The 24,621-nt window shown below is 47.5% G+C and overlaps 1 protein-coding gene across 13 annotated transcripts in view; it reads right to left on the bottom strand.

Moving 5' to 3' along the window:
* The window catches only part of LOC139570067 (calcium/calmodulin-dependent protein kinase type II subunit gamma-like), a 55,966-nt gene that overhangs the window by 16,776 nt on the left and 14,569 nt on the right, over positions 1-24,621 (bottom strand). For all 13 annotated transcript variants that reach the window (XM_071391554.1, XM_071391556.1, XM_071391555.1 and 10 more), the window contains exons 3-8: positions 22,873-22,932; positions 22,040-22,094; positions 21,834-21,899; positions 7,805-7,877; positions 2,960-3,062; positions 1,391-1,474 (exon numbers count right to left, since the gene is read on the bottom strand). In XM_071391554.1, the coding sequence (XP_071247655.1) occupies positions 1,391-1,474; positions 2,960-3,062; positions 7,805-7,877; positions 21,834-21,899; positions 22,040-22,094; positions 22,873-22,932 (441 nt within the window). The remainder of the gene's footprint in view (positions 1-1,390; positions 1,475-2,959; positions 3,063-7,804; positions 7,878-21,833; positions 21,900-22,039; positions 22,095-22,872; positions 22,933-24,621) is intronic.

Consider the following 24,621-nt stretch of genomic DNA (forward strand, 5'->3'; position numbering starts at 1 on the left):
ACACCCCGAGAGAGAGAGAGAGAGAGAGAGAGAGACACCCCGAGAGAGAGAGAGAGAGAGAGACCCCCCGAGAGAGAGAGAGAGAGAGAGAGAGACCCCGAGAGAGAGAGAGAGAGAGACCCCGAGAGAGAGAGAGAGAGAGAGAGAGAGAGAGAGAGAGAGAGAGAGAGAGAGAGAGAGAGAGAGAGAGAGAGAGAGAGACCGAGAGAGAGAGAGAGAGAGAGAGAGAGAGACCCAGAGAGAGAGAGAGAGAGAGAGAGACACCCCGAGAGAGAGAGAGAGAGAGACCTCGAGAGAGAGAGAGAGAGAGAGAGAGAGAGACACCCCGAGAGAGAGAGAGAGAGAGAGAGACACCCCGAGAGAGAGAGAGAGACACCCCGAGAGAGAGAGAGAGACACCCCGAGAGAGAGAGAGAGACACCCCGAGAGAGAGAGAGAGACACCCCGAGAGAGAGAGAGAGACACCCCGAGAGAGAGAGAGAGACACCCCGAGAGAGAGAGACACCCCGAGAGAGAGAGACACCCCGAGAGAGAGAGACACCCCGAGAGAGAGAGACACCCCGAGAGAGAGAGAGACACCCCGAGAGAGAGAGAGACACCCCGAGAGAGAGAGAGACACCCCGAGAGAGAGAGAGACACCCCGAGAGAGAGAGAGAGAGACACCCCGAGAGAGAGAGAGAGAGACACCCCGAGAGAGAGAGACACCCCGAGAGAGAGAGACACCCCGAGAGAGAGAGAGAGAGACACCCCGAGAGAGAGAGAGAGAGACACCCCGAGAGAGAGAGAGAGAGACACCCCGAGAGAGAGAGAGAGAGACACCCCGAGAGAGAGAGAGAGACACCCCGAGAGAGAGACACCCCGAGAGAGAGAGAGACACCCCGAGAGAGAGAGAGACACCCCGAGAGAGAGAGAGACACCCCGAGAGAGAGAGAGACACCCCGAGAGAGAGAGAGACACCCCGAGAGAGAGAGAGACACCCCGAGAGAGAGAGAGACACCCCGAGAGAGAGAGAGACACCCCGAGAGAGAGAGCGACACCCCGAGAGAGAGAGAGACACCCCGAGAGAGAGAGAGAGAGAGAGACCCCGAGAGAGAGAGAGAGAGAGAGACCCCGAGAGAGAGAGAGAGAGAGAGAGACCCCGAGAGAGAGAGAGAGAGAGAGAGACCCCGAGAGAGAGAGAGAGAGAGAGAGACCCCGAGAGAGAGAGAGAGAGAGACCGAGAGAGAGAGAGTTTAGATTGGTTCGATTTTCTGTAAACCCTGGTTTAAGATGTATAAACATTGCACCATGGCCTCTATTAAGCAATGGGATGGTGACACACGTTACCCAGTAGTCACGAGATGGTTATTTAGACTTGTTCTTCGTCTACAGTAAAGAGGTTAAAGTTTTACCACAGGCCCATATGTCCACAGGCTTGCCGTAGGCGTCCTTCCTCAGGACCTCAGGGGACAGGTAGCCAGGGGTGCCAGCGAAACCTGCCCGACAGATAAAACAAAATGGTTTATACACTTATATTGTCCTGGAAAGATCATATTCACTTTGTCTGCAGCAAAGTGGTGAAATCCGTTTGGTATCGTCAGACAGATGGTTTGGTATCGTCAGACAGATGGTTTGGTATCGTCAGACAGATGGTTTGGTATCGTCAGACAGATGGTTTGGTATCGTCAGACAGATGGTTTGGTATCGTCAGACAGATGGTTTGGTATCGTCAGACAGATGGTTTGGTATCATCAGACAGATGGTTTGGTATCATCAGACAGATGGTTTGTGGTTTGGTATCATCAGACAGATGGTTTGTGGTTTGGTATCATCAGACAGATGGTTTGGTATCATCAGACAGATGGTTTGTGGTTTGGTATCATCAGACAGATGGTTTGTGGTTTGGTATCGTCAGACAGATGGTTTGTGGTTTGGTATCGTCAGACAGATGTTTTGGTATCATCAGACAGATGGTTTGTGGTTTGGTATCATCAGACAGATGGTTTGTGGTTTGGTATCGTCAGACAGATGGTTTGTGGTTTGGTATCGTCAGACAGATGGTTTGGTATCGTCAGACAGATGGTTTGGTATCGTCAGACAGATGGTTTGGTATCGTCAGACAGATGGTTTGTGGTTTGGTATCGTCAGACAGATGGTTTGTGGTTTGGTTCATCAGACAGATGGTTTGTGGTTTGGTTCATCAGACAGATGGTTTGTGGTTTGGTTCATCAGACAGATGGTTTGTGGTTTGGTATCATCAGACAGATGGTTTGTGGTTTGGTTCATCAGACAGATGGTTTGTGGTTTGGTTCATCAGGCTTGGTTCCTAACACTATACTACAAGCTTAAGTAACCCATATCTCATTTACTGCAATACTGTCTGAGCCAGTACATATGCTTCCTACCTACACAAATTACTCATCACACAAAATACATTTGCAAGACTAGCCACCAGTCTGTTTAAGAAACTCAATAGTCTATCTACAACATTAATATAATCCAACGCATGTACACATCCCTCCCAGACAGCCTACCTAAACCCTTCGATGGATTCTTCTAGTTTAACTTCCAAATCCACGCATTCAACAAGACACCTTCACCCTCCCTGCTGCCGCATCTCACATAGTCAATTGTCTGTTAGATACAGAGGTTCCATACTCTGGAGCTCTTATCATCCCTCAATGACTAGGGGTCAGCCTGATGACCCAAACTACCCACTAGTCCCCTCCATGTAGCCTGGCTCTCACACATAATCAAACATGCTGTTCTTGTTTACTGTGTATATCATGTAAAAACAACAATAAAAAACAGTGTGCTTGTTTAACAAACTTTGTTTTGTACTTATATACATTTTTTGTGGATTTTTCGGGACTTCCAACCTGACCTGCACACCGTTTCAGATTTCACTTTGTTTTCTTTGGTGCAAATAAATAAAAGCTGGAAACCTAAAAACATTCAATGAAGGGGGTGTGTGGTCTTACCAAACCATGCCTGTTGGTCACCCTGCACCTCGATGGCCAAGCCAAAGTCTGCCAGCTTCACTGCTGCTCCCTTCATCTTACTGGCCAGCAACAGGTTCTCAGGCTGGGGGGGGGGTAGAAACACAGAGAGATGGAGAAAAGTGTGTGTGTACAGGAGAAGTAGAAACACAGAGAGAGATGGAGAAAAGTGTGTGTGTACAGGAGAAGTAGAAACACAGAGATGGAGAAAAGTGTGTGTGTACAGGGGAAGTAGAAACACAGAGAGAGCAGGACAGAGATGCATTTGTCAAATGTGTAATTCCTTTTGTTCTTCAAACAGTTCTGCCAAGGCAACATTTACATGCATACAGTGAGGGAAAAAAGTATTTGATCCCCTGCTGATTTTGTACGTTTGCCCACTGACAAAGAAATGATCAGTCTGTAATTTTAATGGTAGGTTTATTTGAACAGTGAGAGACAGAATATCAACAAAAATATCCAGAAAAACGCATGTCAAAAATGTTATAAATTGATTTGCATTTTAATGAGGGAAATAAGTATTTGACCCCCTCTGCAAAACATGACTTAGTACGTGGTGGCAAAACCCTTGTTGGCAATCACAGAGGTCAGATGTTTCTTGTAGTTGGCCACCAGGTTTGCACACATCTCAGGAGGGATTTTGTCCCACTCCTCTTTGCAGATCTTCTTCAAGTCATTAAGGTTTCGAGGCTGACATTTGGCAACTCGAACCTTCAGCTCCCTCCACAGATTTTCTATGGGATTAAGGTCTGGAGACTGGCTAGGCCACTCCAGGACCTTAATGTGCTTTTTCTTGAGCCACTCCTTTGTTGCCTTGGCCGTGTGTTTTGGGTCATTGTCGTGCTGGAATACCCATCCACGACACATTTTCAATACCCTGGCTGAGGGAAGGAGGTTTTCACCCAAGATTTGACGGTACATGGCCCTGTCCATCGTCCCTTTGATGCGGTGAAGTTGTCCTGTCCCCTTAGCAGAAAAACACCCCCAAAGCATAATGTTTCCACCTCCATGTTTGACGGTGAGGATGGTTTCTTGGGGTCATAGGCAGCATTCCTCCTCCTCCAAACACGGCAAGTTGAGTTGATGCCAAAGAACTCCATTTTGGTCTCATCTGACCACAACACGTTCACCCAGTTGTCCTCTGAATCATTCAGATGTTCATTGGCAAACTTCAGACGGGCATGTATATGTGCTTTCTTGAGCAGGGGGACCTTGCGGACGCTGCAGGATTTCAGTCCTTCACGGCGTAGTGTGTTACCAATTGTTTTCTTGGTGACTATGGTCCCAGCTGCCTTGAGATCATTGACAAGATCCTCCTGTGTAGTTCTGGGCTGATTCCTCACCGTTCTCATGATCATTGCAACTCCACGAGGTGAGATCTTGCATGGAGTCCCAGGCCGAGGGAGTTTGACAGTTATTTAGTGTTTCTTCCATTTGCGAATAATCGCACCAACTGTTGTCACCTTCTCACCAAGCTGCTTGGCAATGGTCTTGTAGCCCATTCCAGCCTTGTGTAGATCTACAATATTGTCCCTGACATCCTTGGAGAGCTCTTTGGTCTTGGCCATGGTGGAGAGTTTAGAATCTGATTGATTGATTGCTTCTGTGGACAGGTGTCTTTTATACAGGTAACAAACTGAGATTAGGAGCACTCCCTTTAACAGTGTGCTCCTAATCTCAGCTCGTTACCTGTATGAAAGACACCTGGGAGCCAGAAATCTTTCTGATTGAGAGGGGGTCAAATACTTATTTCCCTCATTAAAATGCAAATCAATTTATAACATTTTTGACATGCGTTTTTCTGGATATTTTTGTGGTTATTCTGTCTCTCACTGTTCAAATAAACCTACCATTAAAAGTATAGACTGATCAATTCTTTGTCAGTGGGTAAACGTACAAAATCAGCAGGGGATCAAATACTTTTTTCCCTCACTGTATCACATCAATAAAGATTATTATTACATTCAGTTGGGAGAGAAAAAAAAAAGGGGGGGAGTAAGAAGCGTAAGAGAAAGATGAGTAAAGATCTCTCATATAGTTAAAATCATGCATACTAGGTACTCAATTTGCATTTATAAACTGGGTGGTTCGCGCCCTTAATGATGATTGGCTGAACGCTACGGTATATTAGACCGTATACCACGGCTATGACAAAACATTTATCCAATTACGTTGGTAACCAGTTTATAATAGCAATAAGGCACCTCGGGGAGTTTGTGATATGGCCAATATACCACGACTAAGGGCTGTATCCAGGCAGTCCTCCTGGTGTCGTGCATAAGAACAGGCCTTTTATGGCTAATATACCACAGCTATCACACCTCCTCCTATTGCTTAAGTACATATATGATTGAATGTATTTACTCACTGGATCATGTGACGTATGTAATTAACCTTCAAATACAAGCCTGGCGTGTGTACTCGCCTTAACACTGATCATAGTTTGATACCAAAACATTTGCAATTTATTTTTCCCCTTTCATTTTATGCACAATGCACTTTTTGGGCATCATGATGGCCCAATAAATCATCTGTATTTTTGCATTTAAGCATCTGTTTTGGATTTGTCCACATTTGACAGTGTGCGGGCTTCCATCTCTCCTACGATTCTCTCTGCGGCCATATATGGACATGAGGTTGTAGTCATGGAAACCACTTGGGAGTCATTTAAACAGCCCTGCAGACTGCATGCTAAGTGTACTGCGTGTGTGCGCTCGTTTGTGTGTGTGTGTAAAGGACTGCAGTAAAAGCCTACTCAGGATAAAAGGCCAACAAATCAGACAGACAGCAAACAAGAGGTAATACAGCTATCCTCTGACACCAGGGATGTGCATGGTTATTAGAATATTCAAAATAAGCCTATTTTAAAAACACTGAAAAGGCTTTTTCTAAATTCAATTATCCATGTAACATTGTTACATACAAGGACAAACCATGACATTTCAAATGATTCATTTAATTTAAAAAAATGTATGACATGGTAGACATCAGGTAGCCTTCACGTGTGTAGCTGGTTGTTTATATTGGCCAATCAAAGTGGCAAAGAGGCTCAATGTGGAGCAAGTGGACTGCGAGTTCACCAATGCAACGCAAGATGGAATTAAAAAGTTAGCGAAATTAAATGGAGTATTCTACAGTGAGCAACAAACAGGTAGGCTGTTTTATCTGAAAGGGTTGAGGAGAAAGTGCAGCAAGTGGCCTCAATAAACCTGGCTAGCTATAGCTGGCTAGCTTCTCTAGACTACTGCAGTCTAGACAGGCACTATTATATGGGAGGGAGAATAGTGTTAGCTGTAGCGGAGTCGGCTAGCCGCGAGCTGTAGGGGAGTCGACGAGCTGTAGGGGAGTCTACTAGCCGCGAGCTGTAGGGGAGTCGGCGAGCTGTAGGGGAGTCGGCGAGCTGTAGGGGAGTCGGCGAGCTGTAGGGGAGTCGGCTAGCCGCGAGCTGTAGGGGAGTCGGCGAGCTGTAGGGGAGTCGACGAGCTGTAGGGGAGTCGGCGAGCTGTAGGGGAGTCGGCGAGCTGTAGCGGAGCCGGCTAGCCGCGAGCTGTAGGGGAGTCGACGACCTGTAGGGGAGTCTGCTAGCCGCGAGCTGTAGGGGAGTCGACGAGCTGTAGCGGAGCCGGCTAGCCGCGAGCTGTAGGGGAGTCGACGACCTGTAGGGGAGTCTGCTAGCCGCGAGCTGTAGGGGAGTCGACGACCTGTAGGGGAGTCTGCTAGCCGCGACCTGTAGGGGAGTCGACGAGCTGTAGCGGAGCCGGCTAGCCGCGAGCTGTAGGGGAGTCGACGACCTGTAGGGGAGTCTGCTAGCCGCGAGCTGTAGGGGAGTCTGCTAGCCGCGAGCTGTAGGGGAGTCGGCGAGCTGTAGGGGAGTCTGCTAGCCGCGAGCTGTAGGGGAGTCGGCGAGCTGTAGGGGAGTCTGCTAGCCGCGAGCTGTAGGGGAGTCGGGAGCTGTAGGGGAGTCTGCTAGCCGCGAGCTGTAGGGGAGTCGGCGAGCTGTAGGGGAGTCGGCGAGCTGTAGGGGAGCCGGCGAGCTGTAGGGGAGTCTGCTAGCCGCGAGCTGTAGGGGAGTCGGCTACTGCGTCTCCGTCTCTTCCTCCGTCCGTCTTCTCGCGCCGCAGCAATAGAGCTCCAGCCTCACTCACGTGCACAGTAGTGCTCAGGTAAATGTTTACATGCATTTCGAATATCTTGATCTCCGGCAAAAAAGAAATAAAACCATTTCATAGTGAAATTATTTCAAACCCTACCAGATACATGCTCAGACTATGTCAAAGCGATTCACTTCTGTCTTCCATCTATTCCGAGTCACATAAACAGTGACATCCAGTGATGTGTCTTCATGGTGTTTCGTTGGAAAACCCATCTGATAAGAATCCATTATGTTTATCCCAACCAATCAGCCGCGAGGAGCCAGGCTGCAGTGATGTCACGGGGGTTGTCATGGTAACCACCGGGTTATTCTCTCCTTCCCTTGTTTTGGACACCTTTACTTTGAGTCAGGACTGTGTGTGGTCAGTGACTAGGAGTCCTTGTTTCCTTGCCATTGGGGAGAGTAGACCATAAGGTTGCCCCCTCCCTGCTTACGTGCAGATGACACTAACACACACAACCTCTCTCCCCCCCCAGTCAAGGACAGACATGTGGTGTGTGTGTGTGTGTGAGTGAGAAAAAAGATGAGGGCTAGAGAGGGGGAAACAGAGAGAGGGAGGGGACAAGTGAAACAAGGGATGGAGCGACAAGAGCAGTGCGTTGCCATGGCCACGAGCAAAGGTGTGTGTGGTAGTCATAGCAACAGGCGGCCACACACACACTCTCACCACTCACCTTGAGGTCCCTGTGGACGATGTCATGCTGGTGGATATGTTGAACACTCTCCAAGATCTGGTTAATACACTGACTGGAGAGGAGAGGAGATGGGATCAGGTTAATACACTGACTGGAGAGGAGATCAGGTTAATACACTGACTGGAGAGGAGATGAGATCAGGTTAATACACTGACTGGAGAGGAGATGAGATCAGGTTAATACACTGACTGGAGAGGAGATCAGGTTAATACACTGACTGGAGAGGAGATCAGGTTAATACACTGACTGGAGAGGAGAGGAGATCAGGTTAATACACTGACTGGAGAGGAGATGAGATCAGGTTAATACACTGACTGGAGAGGAGAGGAGATCAGGTTAATACACTGACTGGAGAGGAGATGGGATCAGGTTAATACACTGACTGGAGAGGAGATGAGATCAGGTTAACACACTGACTGGAGAGGAGAGGAGATCAGGTTAATACACTGACTGGAGAGGAGAGGAGATGGGATCAGGTTAATACACTGACTGGAGAGGAGAGGAGATGGGATCAGGTTAATACACTGACTGGAGAGGAGATGAAATCAGGTTAATACACTGACTGGAGAGGAGATCAGGTTAATACACTGACTGGAGAGGAGATGAGATCAGGTTAATACACTGACTGAAGAGGAGAGGAGATCAGGTTAATACACTGACTGGAGAGGAGAGGAGATCAGGTTAATACACTGACTGGAGAGGAGATCAGGTTAATACACTGACTGGAGAGGAGAGGAGATGGGATCAGGTTAATACACTGACTGGAGAGGAGAGGAGATGGGATCAGGTTAATACACTGACTGGAGAGGAGATGAGATCAGGTTAATACACTGACTGGAGAGGAGATGAGATCAGGTTAATACACTGACTGGAGAGGAGAGGAGATCAGGTTAATACACTGACTGGAGAGGAGATCAGGTTAATACACTGACTGGAGAGGAGATGAGATGGGATCAGGTTAATACACTGACTGGAGAGGAGAGGAGATCAGGTTAATACACTGACTGGAGAGGAGAGGAGATGGGATCAGGTTAATACACTGACTGGAGAGGAGAGAAGATGGGATCAGGTTAATACACTGACTGGAGAGGAGAGGAGATCAGGTTAATACACTGACTGGAGAGGAGATGAGATCAGGTTAATACACTGACTGGAGAGGAGATGGGATCAGGTTAATACACTGACTGGAGAGGAGAGGAGATCAGGTCAACACACTGACTGGAGAGGAGATGGGATCAGGTTAACACACTGACTGGAGAGGAGATGGGATCAGGTTAATACACTGACTGGAGAGAAGATCAGGTTAATACACTGGCTGGTAGAGGAGATCAGGTTAATACACTGACTGGAGAGGAGATGAGATCAGGTTAATACACTGACTGGAGAGGAGATGGGATCAGGTTAATACACTGACTGGAGAGGAGAGGAGATCAGGCTAACACACTGACTGGAGAGGAGATGGGATCAGGTTAATACACTGACTGGAGAGGAGATGGGATCAGGTTAATACACTGACTGGAGAGGAGATGGGATCAGGTTAACACACTGACTGGAGAGGAGATGGGATCAGGTTAATACACTGACTGGAGAGGAGATGGGATCAGGTTAATACACTGACTGGAGAGAAGATCAGGTTAATACACTGACTGGAGAGGAGATCAGGTTAATACACTGACTGGAGAGGAGATGAGATCAGGTTAATACACTGACTGGAGAGGAGATGGGATCAGGTTAATACACTGACTGGAGAGGAGATGGGATCAGGTTAATACACTGACTGGAGAGGAGAGGAGATCAGGTTAACACACTGACTGGAGAGGAGAGGAGATCAGGTTAACACACTGACTGGAGAGGAGAGGAGATCAGGATAACACACTGACTGGAGAGGAGAGGAGATCAGGTTAATACACTGACTGGAGAGGAGATGGGATCAGGTTAATACACTGACTGGAGAGGGGATCAGGTTAATACACTGACTGGAGAGGGGATCAGGTTAATACACTGACTGGAGAGGGGATCAGGTTAATACACTGACTGGAGAGGAGAGGAGATCAGGTTAATACACTGACTGGAGAGGAGATGAGATCAGGTTAATACACTGACTGGAGAGGAGATGGGATCAGGTTAATACACTGACTGGAGAGGAGAGGAGATCAGGTCAACACACTGACTGGAGAGGAGATGGGATCAGGTTAACACACTGACTGGAGAGGAGATGGGATCAGGTTAATACACTGACTGGAGAGGAGATGGGATCAGGTTAATACACTGACTGGAGAGAAGATCAGGTTAATACACTGACTGGAGAGGAGATCAGGTTAATACACTGACTGGAGAGGAGATGGGATCAGGTTAATACACTGACTGGAGAGGAGATGGGATCAGGTTAATACACTGACTGGAGAGGAGATGGGATCAGGTTAACACACTGACTGGAGAGGAGAGGAGATCAGGTTAATACACTGACTGGAGAGGAGATGGGATCAGGTTAATACACTGACTGGAGAGGGGATCAGGTTAATACACTGACTGGAGAGGGGATCAGGTTAATACACTGACTGGAGAGGGGATCAGGTTAATACACTGACTGGAGATGGGATCAGGTTAATACACTGACTGGAGAGGAGATGGGATCAGGTTAATACACTGACTGGAGAGGAGAGGAGATCAGGTTAACACACTGACTGGAGAGGAGATGGGATCAGGTTAATACACTGACTGGAGAGGGGATCAGGTTAATACACTGACTGGAGAGGAGATGGGATCAGGTTAATACACTGACTGGAGAGGAGATGGGATCAGGTTAATACACTGACTGGAGAGGAGAGGAGATCAGGTTAACACACTGACTGGAGAGGAGATGGGATCAGGTTAATACACTGACTGGAGAGGAGATGGGATCAGGTTAATACACTGACTGGAGAGGAGAGGAGATCAGGTTAACACACTGACTGGAGAGGAGATGGGATCAGGTTAATACACTGACTGGAGAGGAGATGGGATCAGGTTAATACACTGACTGGAGAGGAGAGGAGATCAGGTTAATACACTGACTGGAGAGGAGAGGAGATCAGGTTAACACACTGACTGGAGAGGAGAGGAGAGATCAGGTTAATACACTGACTGGAGAGGAGAGGAGAGATCAGGTTAATACACTGACTGGAGAGGAGATGGGATCAGGTTAACACACTGACTGGAGAGGAGATGGGATCAGGTTAATACACTGACTGGAGAGGAGATGGGATCAGGTTAATACACTGACTGGAGAGAAGATCAGGTTAATACACTGACTGGAGAGGAGATCAGGTTAATACACTGACTGGAGAGGAGATGAGATCAGGTTAATACACTGACTGGAGAGGAGATGGGATCAGGTTAATACACTGACTGGAGAGGAGAGGAGATCAGGTTAACACACTGACTGGAGAGGAGAGGAGATCAGGTTAACACACTGACTGGAGAGGAGAGGAGATCAGGATAACACACTGACTGGAGAGGAGAGGAGATCAGGTTAATACACTGACTGGAGAGGAGATGGGATCAGGTTAATACACTGACTGGAGAGGAGATGGGATCAGGTTAATACACTGACTGGAGAGGAGATGGGATCAGGTTAATACACTGACTGGAGAGGAGATGGGATCAGGTTAATACACTGACTGGAGAGGAGATGGGATCAGGTTAATACACTGACTGGAGAGGAGATCAGGTTAATACACTGACTGGAGAGGGGATCAGGTTAATACACTGACTGGAGAGGGGATCAGGTTAATACACTGACTGGAGAGGAGATGGGATCAGGTTAATACACTGACTGGAGAGGAGATGGGATCAGGTTAATACACTGACTGGAGAGGAGATGGGATCAGGTTAATACACTGACTGGAGAGGAGATGGGATCAGGTTAATACACTGACTGGAGAGGAGATCAGGTTAACACACTGACTGGAGAGGAGATCAGGTTAATACACTGACTGGAGAGGAGATCAGGTTAATACACTGACTGGAGAGGAGATGGGATCAGGTTAATACACTGACTGGAGGAGAGATGGGATCAGGTTAATACACTGACTGGAGGAGAGATGGGATCAGGTTAATACACTGACTGGAGAGGAAATGGGATCAGGTTAATACACTGACTGGAGAGGAGATGGGATCAGGTTAACACACTGACTGGAGAGGAGATGAGATCAGGTTAATACACTGACTGGAGAGGAGATGGGATCAGGTTAATACACTGACTGGAGAGGAGATGGGATCAGGTTAACACACTGACTGGAGGAGAGATGGGATCAGGTTAATACACTGACTGGAGAGGAGATGAGATCAGGTTAATACACTGACTGGAGAGGAGATCTGGATAATACACTGACTGGAGAGGAGATGAGATCAGGTTAATACACTGAATGGAGAGGAGATGGGATCAGGTTAATACACTGACTGGAGAGGAGATGGGATCAGGTTAATACACTGACTGGAGAGGAGATGGGATCAGGTTAATACACTGACTGGAGAGGAGATGGGATCAGGTTAATACACTGACTGGAGAAGAGATGAGATCAGGTTAATACACTGACTGGAGAGGAGATGGGATCAGGTTAATACACTGACTTGAGAGGAGATGAGATCAGGTTAATACACTGACTGGAGAGGAGATGGGATCAGGTTAATACACTGACTGGAGAGGAGATGAGATCAGGTTAATACACTGACTGGAGAGGAGATGGGATCAGGTTAATACACTGACTTGAGAGGAGATGAGATCAGGTTAATACACTGACTTGAGAGGAGATGAGATCAGGTTAATACACTGACTTGAGAGGAGAGGAGATCAGGTTAATACACTGACTGGAGAGGAGATCAGGTTAATACACTGACTGGAGAGGAGATCAGGTTAATACACTGACTGGAGATGAGATCAGGTTAATACACTGACTGGAAAGGAGATGAGATCAGGTTAATACACTGACTGGAGAGGAGATCAGGTTAATACACTGACTGGAGATGAGATCAGGTTAATACACTGACTGGAGATGAGATGAGATCAGGTTAATACACTGACTGGAGATGAGATCAGGTTAATACACTGACTGGAGAGGAGATGAGATCAGGTTAATACACTGACTGGAGAGGAGATGGGATCAGGTTAATACACTGACTGGAGAGGAGAGGAGATGGGATCAGGTTAATACACTGACTGGAGAGGAGAGGAGATGGGATCAGGTTAATACACTGACTGGAGAGGAGAGGAGATGGGATCAGGTTAATACACTGACTGGAGAGGAGAGGAGATGGGATCAAGTTAATACACTGACTGGAGAGAAGAGAAGATGGGATCAGGTTAATACACTGACTGGAGAGGAGATGAGATCAGGTTAATACACTGACTGGAGAGGAGATGGGATCAGGTTAATACACTGACTGGAGAGGAGAGGAGATCAGGTCAACACACTGACTGGAGAGGAGATGGGATCAGGTTAATACACTGACTGGAGAGAAGATCAGGTTAATACACTGACTGGAGAGGAGATCAGGTTAATACACTGACTGGAGAGGAGATCAGGTTAATACACTGACTGGAGAGGAGATCAGGTTAATACACTGACTGGAGAGGGGATCAGGTTAATACACTGACTGGAGAGGAGATGGGATCAGGTTAATACACTGACTGGAGAGGAGATGGGATCAGGTTAATACACTGACGGGAGAGGAGATGGGATCAGGTTAATACACTGACTGGAGAGGAGAGGAGATCAGGTTAATACACTGACTGGAGAGGAGAGGAGATCAGGTTAATACACTGACTGGAGAGGAGAGGAGATCAGGTTAATACACTGACTGGAGAGGAGAGGAGATCAGGTTAATACACTGACTGGAGAGGAGATCAGGTTAATACACTGACTGGAGAGGAGATGGGATCAGGTTAATACACTGACTGGAGAGGAGATGGGATCAGGTTAATACACTGACTGGAGAGGAGATGGGATCAGGTTAATACACTGACTGGAGAAGAGATGAGATCAGGTTAATACACTGACTGGAGAGGAGATCAGGTTAATACACTGACTTGAGAGGAGATGAGATCAGGTTAATACACTGACTGGAGAGGAAATCAGGTTAATACACTGACTGGAGAGGAGATCAGGTTAATACACTGACTGGAGAGGAGATGAGATCAGGTTAATACACTGACTGGAGAGGAGATGGGATCAGGTTAATACACTGACTGGAGAGGAGATGGGATCAGGTTAATACACTGACTGGAGAGGAGATGAGATCAGGTTAATACACTGACTGGAGAGGAGATCTGGAAAATACACTGACTGGAGAGGAGATGGGATCAGGTTAATACACTGACTGGAGAGGAGATCAGGTTAATACACTGACTGGAGAGGAGATCAGGTTAATACACTGACTGGAGAGGGGATCAAGTTAATACACTGACTGGAGAGGGGATCAGGTTAATACACTGACTGGAGAGGGGATCAGGTTAATACACTGACTGGAGAGGAGATGGGATCAGGTTAATACACTGACTGGAGAGGAGATGGGATCAGGTTAATACACTGACTGGAGAGGAGATGGGATCAGGTTAATACACTGACTGGAGAGGAGATGGGATCAGGTTAATACACTGACTGGAGAGGAGATGGGATCAGGTTAATACACTGACTGGAGAGGAGATCAGGTTAATACACTGACTGGAGAGGAGATGGGATCAGGTTAATACACTGACTGGAGAGGAGATGGGATCAGGTTAATACACTGACTGGAGAAGAGATGAGATCAGGTTAATACACTGACTGGAGAGGAGATCAGGTTAATACACTGACTTGAGAGGAGATGAGATCAGGTTAATACACTGACTGGAGAGGAAATCAGGTTAATACACTGACTGGAGAGGAGATCAGGTTAATACACTGACTGGAGATGAGATCAGGTTAATACACTGACTGGAGAGGAGATGGGATCAGGTTAATACACTGACTGGAGAGGAGATGGGATCAGGTTAATACACTGACTGGAGAGGAGATGGGATCAGGTTAATACACTGACTGGAGAGGAGATGAGATCAGGTTAATACACTGACTGGAGAGGAGATCTGGAAAATACACTGACTGGAGAGGAGATGGGATCAGGTTAATACACTGACTGGAGAGGAGATGAGATCAGGTTAATACACTGACTGGAGAGGAGATGGGATCAGGTTAATACACTGACTGGAGAGGAGATGGGATCAGGTTAATACACTGACTGGAGAGGAGATGGGATCAGGTTAATACACTGACTGGAGAGGAGATGGGATCAGGTTAATACACTGACTGGAGAGGAGATGAGATTAGGTTAATACACTGACTGGAGAAGAGATGAGATCAGGTTAATACACTGACTTGAGAGGAGAGGAGATCAGGTTAATACACTGACTGGAGAGGAGATCAGGTTAATACACTGACTTAAGAGGAGATGAGATCAGGTTAATACACTGACTGGAGAGGAGATCAGGTTAATACACTGACTGGAGAGGAGATCAGGTTAACACACTGACTGGAGAGGAGATGAGATCAGGTTAACACACTGACTGGAGAGGAGATGAGATCAGGTTAATACACTGACTGGAGAGGAGATGAGATCAGGTTAATACACTGACTGGAGATGAGATCAGGTTAATACACTGACTGGAGATGAGATCAGGTTAATACACTGACTGGAGATGAGATCAGGTTAATACACTGACTGGAGAGGAGATGGGATCAGGTTAATACACTGACTGGAGAGGAGATGGGATCAGGTTAATACACTGACTGGAGAGGAGATGGGATCAGGTTAATACACTGACTGGAGAGGAGATGGGATCAGGTTAATACACTGACTGGAGAGGAGATGGGATCAGGTTAATACACTGACTGGAGAGGAGATGAGATCAGGTTAATACACTGACTGGAGAGGAGATCAGGTTAATACACTGACTGGAGAGGAGATCAGGTTAATACACTGACTGGAGAGGAGATCAGGTTAATACACTGACTGGAGAGGAGATCAGGTTAATACACTGACTGGAGAGGAGATCAGGTTAATACACTGACTGGAGAGGAGATCAGGTTAATACACTGACTGGAGAGGAGATGAGATCAGGTTAATACACTGACTGGAGAGGAGATGAGATCAGGTTAATACACTGACTGGAGAGGAGATCAGGTTAATACACTGACTGGAGATGAGATCAGGTTAATACACTGACTGGAGATGAGATCAGGTTAATACACTGACTGGAGAGGAGATGAGATCAGGTTAACACACTGACTGGAGAGGAGATGAGATCAGGTTAACACACTGACTGGAGAGGAGATGAGATCAGGTTAACACACTGACTGGAAAGGAGAGGAGATCAGGTTAATACACTGACTGGAGAGGAGAGGAGATCAGGTTAACACACTGACTGGAGAGGAGAGGAGATCAGGTTAACACACTGACTGGAGAGGAGAGGAAATCAGGTTAACACACTGACTGGAGAGGAGATGGGATCAGGTTAATACACTGACTGGAGAGGAGAGGAGATCAGGTTAATACACTGACTGGAGAGGAGATCAGGTTAATACACTGACTGGAGAGGAGAGCAGGTTAATACACTGACTGGAGAGGAGAGGAGAGCAGGTTAATACACTGACTGGAGAGGAGAGGAGAGCAGGTTAATACACTGACTGGAGAGGAGAGGAGAGCAGGTTAATACACTGACTGGAGAGGAGAGGAGAGCAGGTTAATACACTGACTGGAGAGTAGAGGAGAGCAGGTTAACACACTGACTGGAGAGGAGATGAGATCAGGTTAACACACTGACTGGAGAGGAGATGAGATCAGGTTAAAACACTGACTGGAGAGGAGATCAGGTTAATACACTGACTGGAGAGGAGATGAGATCAGGTTAACACACTGACTGGAGAGGAGATGAGATCAGGTTAATACACTGACTGGAGAGGAGATGAGATCAGGTTAATACACTGACTGGAGAGGAGAGGAGATCAGGTTAATACACTGACTGGAGAGGAGATCAGGTTAACACACTGACTGGTGAGGAGAGGAGATCAGGTTAACACACTGACTGGAGAGGAGAGGAGATCAGGTTAACACACTGACTGGAGAGGAGATCAGGTTAACACACTGACTGGAGAGGAGATGGGATCAGGTTAATACACTGACTGGAGAGGAGAGGAGATCAGGTTAATACACTGACTGGAGAGGAGAGGAGATCAGGTTAATACACTGACTGGAGAGGAGAGGAGATCAGGTTAATACACTGACTGGAGAGGAGAGGAGATCAGGTTAACACACTGACTGGAGAGGAGAGGAGATCAGGTTAACACACTGACTGGAGAGGAGATGGGATCAGGTTAATACACTGACTGGAGAGGAGATCAGGTTAATACACTGACTGGAGAGGAGATGGGATCAGGTTAATACACTGACTGGAGAGGAGATCAGGTTAATACACTGACTGGAGAGGAGAGGAGATCAGGTTAATACACTGACTGGAGAGGAGATCAGGTTAACACACTGACTGGAGAGGAGATCAGGTTAACACACTGACTGGAGAGGAGAGGAGAGATCAGGTTAATACACTGACTGGAGAGGAGATGGGATCAGGTTAACACACTGACTGGAGAGGAGATGGGATCAGGTTAACACACTGACTGGAGAGGAGATGAGATCAGGTTAATACACTGACTGGAGAGGAGATGAGATCAGGTTAATACACTGACTGGAGAGGAGATCAGGTTAACACACTGACTGGAGAGGAGAGGAGATCAGGTTAACACACTGACTGGAGAGGAGAGGAGATCAGGTTAATACACTGACTGGAGAGGAGATGGGATCAGGTTAATACACTGACTGGAGAGGAGATGGGATCAGGTTAACACACTGACTGGAGATGAGATCAGGTTAATACACTGACTGGAGAGGAGATCTGGTTAATACACTGACTGGAGAGGAGATGGGATCAGGTTAATACACTGACTGGAGAGGAGATGGGATCAGGTTAATACACTGACTGGAGAGGAGATGGGATCAGGTTAATACACTGACTGGAGAGGAGAGGAGATCAGGTTAATACACTGACTGGAGAGGAGAGGAGATCAGGTTAATACACTGACTGGAGAGGAGATGAGATCAGGTTAATACACTGACTGGAGAGGAGAGGAGATCAGGTTAATACACTGACTGGAGAGGAGATGGGATCAGGTTAATACACTGACTGGAGAGGAGAGGAGATCAGGTTAACACACTGACTGGAGATGAGATCAGGTTAATACACTGACTGGAGAGGAGATCTGGTTAATACACTGACTGGAGAGGAGATGAGATCAGGTTAATACACTGACTGGAGAGGAGATGGGATCAGGTTAACACACTGACTGGAGAGGAGAGGAGATCAGGTTAATACACTGACTGGAGAGGAGATGGGATCAGGTTAATACACTGACTGGAGAGGAGATGGGATCAGGTTAACACACTGACTGGAGATGAGATCAGGTTAATACACTGACTGGAGAGGAGATCTGGTTAATACACTGACTGGAGAGGAGATGAGATCAGGTTAATACACTGACTGGAGAGGAGATGGGATCAGGTTAATACACTGACTGGAGAGGAGAGGAGATCAGGTTAACACACTGACTGGAGAGGAGAGGAGAGGAGATCAGGTTAACACACTGACTGGAGAGGAGATGGGATCAGGTTAATACACTGACTGGAGAGGAGATGGGATCAGGTTAACACACTGACTGGAGATGAGATCAGGTTAATACACTGACTGGAGAGGAGATCTGGTTAATACACTGACTGGAGAGGAGATGGGATCAGGTTAATACACTGACTGGAGAGGAGATGGGATCAGGTTAACACACTGACTGGAGATGAGATCAGGTTAATACACTGACTGGAGAGGAGATCTGGTTAATACACTGACTGGAGAGGAGATGGGATCAGGTTAATACACTGACTGGAGAGGAGATGGGATCAGGTTAATACACTGACTGGAGAGGAGATGGGATCAGGTTAATACACTGACTGGAGAGGAGATGGGATCAGGTTAATACACTGACTGGAGAGGAGATGGGATCAGGTTAATACACTGACTGGAGAGGAGAGGAGATCAGGTTAATACACTGACTGGAGAGGAGATCAGGTTAATACACTGACTGGAGAGGAGATCAGGTTAATACACTGACTGGAGAGGAGATCAGGTTAATACACTGACTGGAGAGGAGATCAGGTTAATACACTGACTGGAGAGGAGATCAGGTTAATACATTGACTGGAGAGGAGATCTGGTTAATACACTGACTGGAGAGGAGATCAGGTTAACACACTGACTGGAGAGGAAAGGAGAGGAGATCAGGTTAACACACTGACTGGAGAGGAGAGGAGAGATCAGGTTAATACACTGACTGGAGAGGAGATGGGATCAGGTTAACACACTGACTGGAGAGGAGATGGGATCAGGTTAACACACTGACTGGAGAGGAGATGAGATCAGGTTAATACACTGACTGGAGAGGAGATGAGATCAGGTTAATACACTGACTGGAGAGGAGATCAGGTTAACACACTGACTGGAGAGGAAATGAGATCAGGTTAATACACTGACTGGAGAGGAGATGGGATCAGGTTAATACACTGACTGGAGAGGAGATGAGATCAGGTTAACACACTGACTGGAGAGGACATGAGATCAGGTTAATACACTGACTGGAGAGGAGATGGGATCAGGTTAATACACTGACTGGAGAGGAGAGGAGATCAGGTTAACACACTGACTGGAGAGGAGAGGAGAGGAGAGGAGATCAGGTTAACACACTGACTGGAGAGGAGAGGAGATCAGGTTAATACACTGACTGGAGAGGAGATGGGATCAGGTTAATACACTGACTGGAGAGGAGATGGGATCAGGTTAACACACTGACTGGAGATGAGATCAGGTTAATACACTGACTGGAGAGGAGATCTGGTTAATACACTGACTGGAGAGGAGATGGGATCAGGTTAATACACTGACTGGAGAGGAGATGGGATCAGGTTAATACACTGACTGGAGAGGAGATGGGATCAGGTTAATACACTGACTGGAGAGGAGATGGGATCAGGTTAATACACTGACTGGAGAGGAGATCAGGTTAATACACTGACTGGAGAGGAGATCAGGTTAATACACTGACTGGAGAGGAGATCAGGTTAATACACTGACTGGAGAGGAGATGGGATCAGGTTAATACACTGACTGGAGAGGAGATGGGATCAGGTTAATACACTGACTGGAGAGGAGATGAGATCAGGTTAATACACTGACTGGAGAGGAGATGAGATCAGGTTAATACACTGACTGGAGAGGAGATGAGATCAGGTTAATACACTGACTGGAGAGGAGATCATGTTAATACACTGACCGGTGAGGAGATCAGGTTAATACACTGACTGTAGAGGAGATCAGGTTAATACACTGACTGGAGAGGAGATGGGATCAGGTTAATACACTGACTGGAGAGGAGATGAGATCAGGTTAATACACTGACTGGAGAGGAGATGAGATCAGGTTAATACACTGACTGGAGAGGAGATCAGGTTAATACACTGACTGGAGAGGAGATGGGATCAGGTTAACACACTGACTGGAGAGGAGATGAGATCAGGTTAACACACTGACTGGAGAGGAGATGAGATCAGGTTAATACACTGACTGGAGAGGAGATGGGATCAGGTTAACACACTGACTGGAGAGGAGATGGGATCAGGTTAATACACTGACTGGAGAGGAGATGAGATCAGGTTAATACACTGACTGGAGAGGAGATGGGATCAGGTTAATACACTGACTGGAGAGGAGATGGGATCAGGTTAATACACTGACTGGAGAGGAGATCAGGTTAATACACTGACTGGAGAGGAGATCAGGTTAATACACTGACTGGAGAGGAGATCAGGTTAATACAGTGACTGGAGAGGAGATGGGATCAGGTTAATACACTGACTGGAGAGGAGATGGGATCAGGTTAATACACTGACTGGAGAGGAGATGAGATCAGGTTAATACACTGACTGGAGAGGAGATGAGATCAGGTTAATACACTGACTGGAGAGGAGATGAGATCAGGTTAATACACTGACTGGAGAGGAGATCATGTTAATACACTGACTGTAGAGGAGATCAGGTTAATACACTGACTGGAGAGGAGATGGGATCAGGTTAATACACTGACTGGAGAGGAGATGAGATCAGGTTAATACACTGACTGGAGAGGAGATGAGATCAGGTTAATACACTGACTGGAGAGGAGATGAGATCAGGTTAATACACTGACTGGAGAGGAGATCAGGTTAATACACTGACTGGAGAGGAGATGGGATCAGGTTAACACACTGACTGGAGAGGAGATGAGATCAGGTTAACACACTGACTGGAGAGGAGATGAGATCAGGTTAACACACTGACTGGAGAGGAGATGAGATCAGGTTAATACACTGACTGGAGAGGAGATGGGATCAGGTTAACACACTGACTGGAGAGGAGATGGGATCAGGTTAATACACTGACTGGAGAGGAGATGAGATCAGGTTAATACACTGACTGGAGAGGAGATGGGATCAGGTTAATACACTGACTGGAGAGGAGATGGGATCAGGTTAATACACTGACTGGAGAGGAAATAGGAGAAAATCAATGGTCCAGTCATCACTAAACATGTATGTTTGTACTGAAAGCTCAACAGGTTACTACAATAGTGGTTCTCAGCCTTAGTTTTGTTACGGTTACATTTTGCTATGCTTGGAGTACCCCTGAAGTATCCCCTAATGAGCATTTGACCAATAGGCCCATGTTCCTTTGAGACTTCCCAGGTACCCCATGTGGATAGGCCAGTTAGCAAAGATAAGAAATCATGCCACTCTCCCACGGTTTTGACCTGCGCTGTGCCACGCAGCTGCGTAACCATGGTAACAGTAAGTAGGGAGGGCCCACCTGGCGTCGGCCTCGCTGTAGTACTCTCTAGCAACGATGTCTTCAAACAACTCTCCTCCCGTCACCCTGAGAGACAGAGACCGAGAGACAGAGGAGAGACGGGGGAGAGGCCGAGAGGGAGAAAGACGTTATCATACATAAAGAAACCTCATTCCTGGAGGCACATGCACAAGCCTGGAATGTCGGTGTGTGTGTGTTATACTCACAGGTCAAAGACAAGGTAGTGAAAGCCTTCCTCTGAGATACTGTCATGTAGCCTCACTAGAGAGAAAGAGAGGGTGGAGAAGAGGGAGAGAAAGGGAATTATGAGATTTAACAGTGGAATACGTAATGGCTACTTAGTTTGACATTCTAGATCTGACTTAATGTATAGTTTTGTTTAAGGGTTTAGGGTTGGAGGTTAAAGGTTAAAGGTTATGTAAAAAGGTACATTTGTGTGTAATAAGTAGCAGGTCCTCCCTGCAGCAAGTTCAGTATGAGTGTTCATCTCTCCCCGTCCAAGGTTTATATGAAGCTCAGACAAATGAGAAGGAGAGAGAGAAAGAGACGGAATGAGAAGGAGCGAGAGGCAGAATGAGAAGGAGAGAGAGAAAGAGACGGAATGAGAAGGAGCGAGAGAGGCAGAATGAGAAGGAGAGAGAGAAAGAGAGACAGAATAGAGAAACTATAAAAAGGAGAGAAAGACAAGGGGGAGCGTGAGAAAGGAGGGAGGGGCAGAGCAATCTGGGACACTGAAGAGAGAGAGCCAGAAAGAAGGGAGAGGGAAGGAGGGATAGATGATAGAGGGATGCAACTGAAAGAGACAGTACAAAGTTATCATTGACTCATCAGTATGGCCTCATCTCTTCCTCTACCTCCCCCTCCCGCCTTCGTCCTCCTGGTCATTTGTTTTTTTAAACAACAACTTTGATTTGAACAGAAAATAAGCATTATTGAAGTCCCATTCATTCAAGTTTTATTGTCCTCAATTGGTTGACTTTTCATAAACCTCAAATTGAAAATAAAACAAGTAGACAGACAAACAGACAGCCCGACCTACCTATGTTTGAATGTTTGAGCAGACGGCAGATACGAGCCTCTCGTTCCAGCTTCTGGTGATCTGAGGAGAGAAAAACGCTGTTATAACCGGCCAATGAGAGCTTATTCAGTTAGAAAACAGGCCAAGGAAAGGTTTATAACAAGGTGAACACACACAGGGTGAGACAGCTCCACACACACACACACACACAGGGTGAGACAGCTCCACACACACACACACACACAGGGTGAGACAGCTCCACACACACACACACACACAGGGTGAGACAGCTCCACACACACACAGGGTGAGACAGCTCCACACACACACAGGGTGAGACAGCTCCACACACACACACAGGGTGAGACAGCTCCACACACACACACAGGGTGAGACAGCTCCACACACACACACACAGGGTGAGACAGCTCCACACACACACACACAGGGTGAGACAGCTCCACACACACACACACAGGGTGAGACAGCTCCACACACACACACACAGGGTGAGACAGCTCCACACACACACACACAGGGTGAGACAGCTCCACACACACACAGGGTGAGACAGCTCCACACACACACAGGGTGAGACAGCTCCACACACACACAGGATGAGACAGCTCCACACACACACAGGATGAGACAGCTCCACACACACACAGGGTGAGACAGCTCCACACACACACACAGGGTGAGACAGCTCCACACACACACACAGGGTGAGACAGCTCCACACACACACACAGGGTGAGACAGCTCCACACACACACACAGGGTGAGACAGCTCCACACACACACACAGGGTGAGACAGCTCCACACACACACACAGGGTGAGACAGCTCCACACACACACACACAGGGTGAGACAGCTCCACACACACACACAGGGTGAGACAGCTCCACACACACACACAGGGTGAGACAGCTCCACACACACACACAGGGTGAGACAGCTCCACACACACAGGGTGAGACAGCTCCACACACACACACAGGGTGAGACAGCTCCACACACACACACAGGGTGAGACAGCTCCACACACACACACACAGGGTGAGACAGCTCCACACACACACACACACAGGGTGAGACAGCTCCACACACACACACACAGGGTGAGACAGCTCCACACACACACACACAGGGTGAGACAGCTCCACACACACACAGGGTGAGACAGCTCCACACACACACAGGGTGAGACAGCTCCACACACACACAGGGTGAGACAGCTCCACACACACACAGGATGAGACAGCTCCACACACACACAGGGTGAGACAGCTCCACACACACACAGGGTGAGATAGCTCCACACACACACACAGGGTGAGACAGCTCCACACACACACACAGGGTGAGACAGCTCCACACACACACACAGGGTGAGACAGCTCCACACACACACACAGGGTGAGACAGCTCCACACACACACACAGGGTGAGACAGCTCCACACACACACACAGGGTGAGACAGCTCCACACACACACACACAGGGTGAGACAGCTCCACACACACACACAGGGTGAGACAGCTCCACACACACACACAGGGTGAGACAGCTCCACACACACACACAGGGTGAGACAGCTCCACACACACACACAGGGTGAGACAGCTCCACACACACACACAGGGTGAGACAGCTCCACACACACACAGGGTGAGACAGCTCCACACACACACAGGGTGAGACAGCTCCACACACACACAGGGTGAGACAGCTCCACACACACACAGGGTGAGACAGCTCCACACAC

This window comes from Salvelinus alpinus, chromosome 3 (genome assembly GCF_045679555.1).
Source record: "Salvelinus alpinus chromosome 3, SLU_Salpinus.1, whole genome shotgun sequence".
NCBI classification, from domain to species: Eukaryota; Metazoa; Chordata; class Actinopteri; order Salmoniformes; family Salmonidae; genus Salvelinus; species Salvelinus alpinus.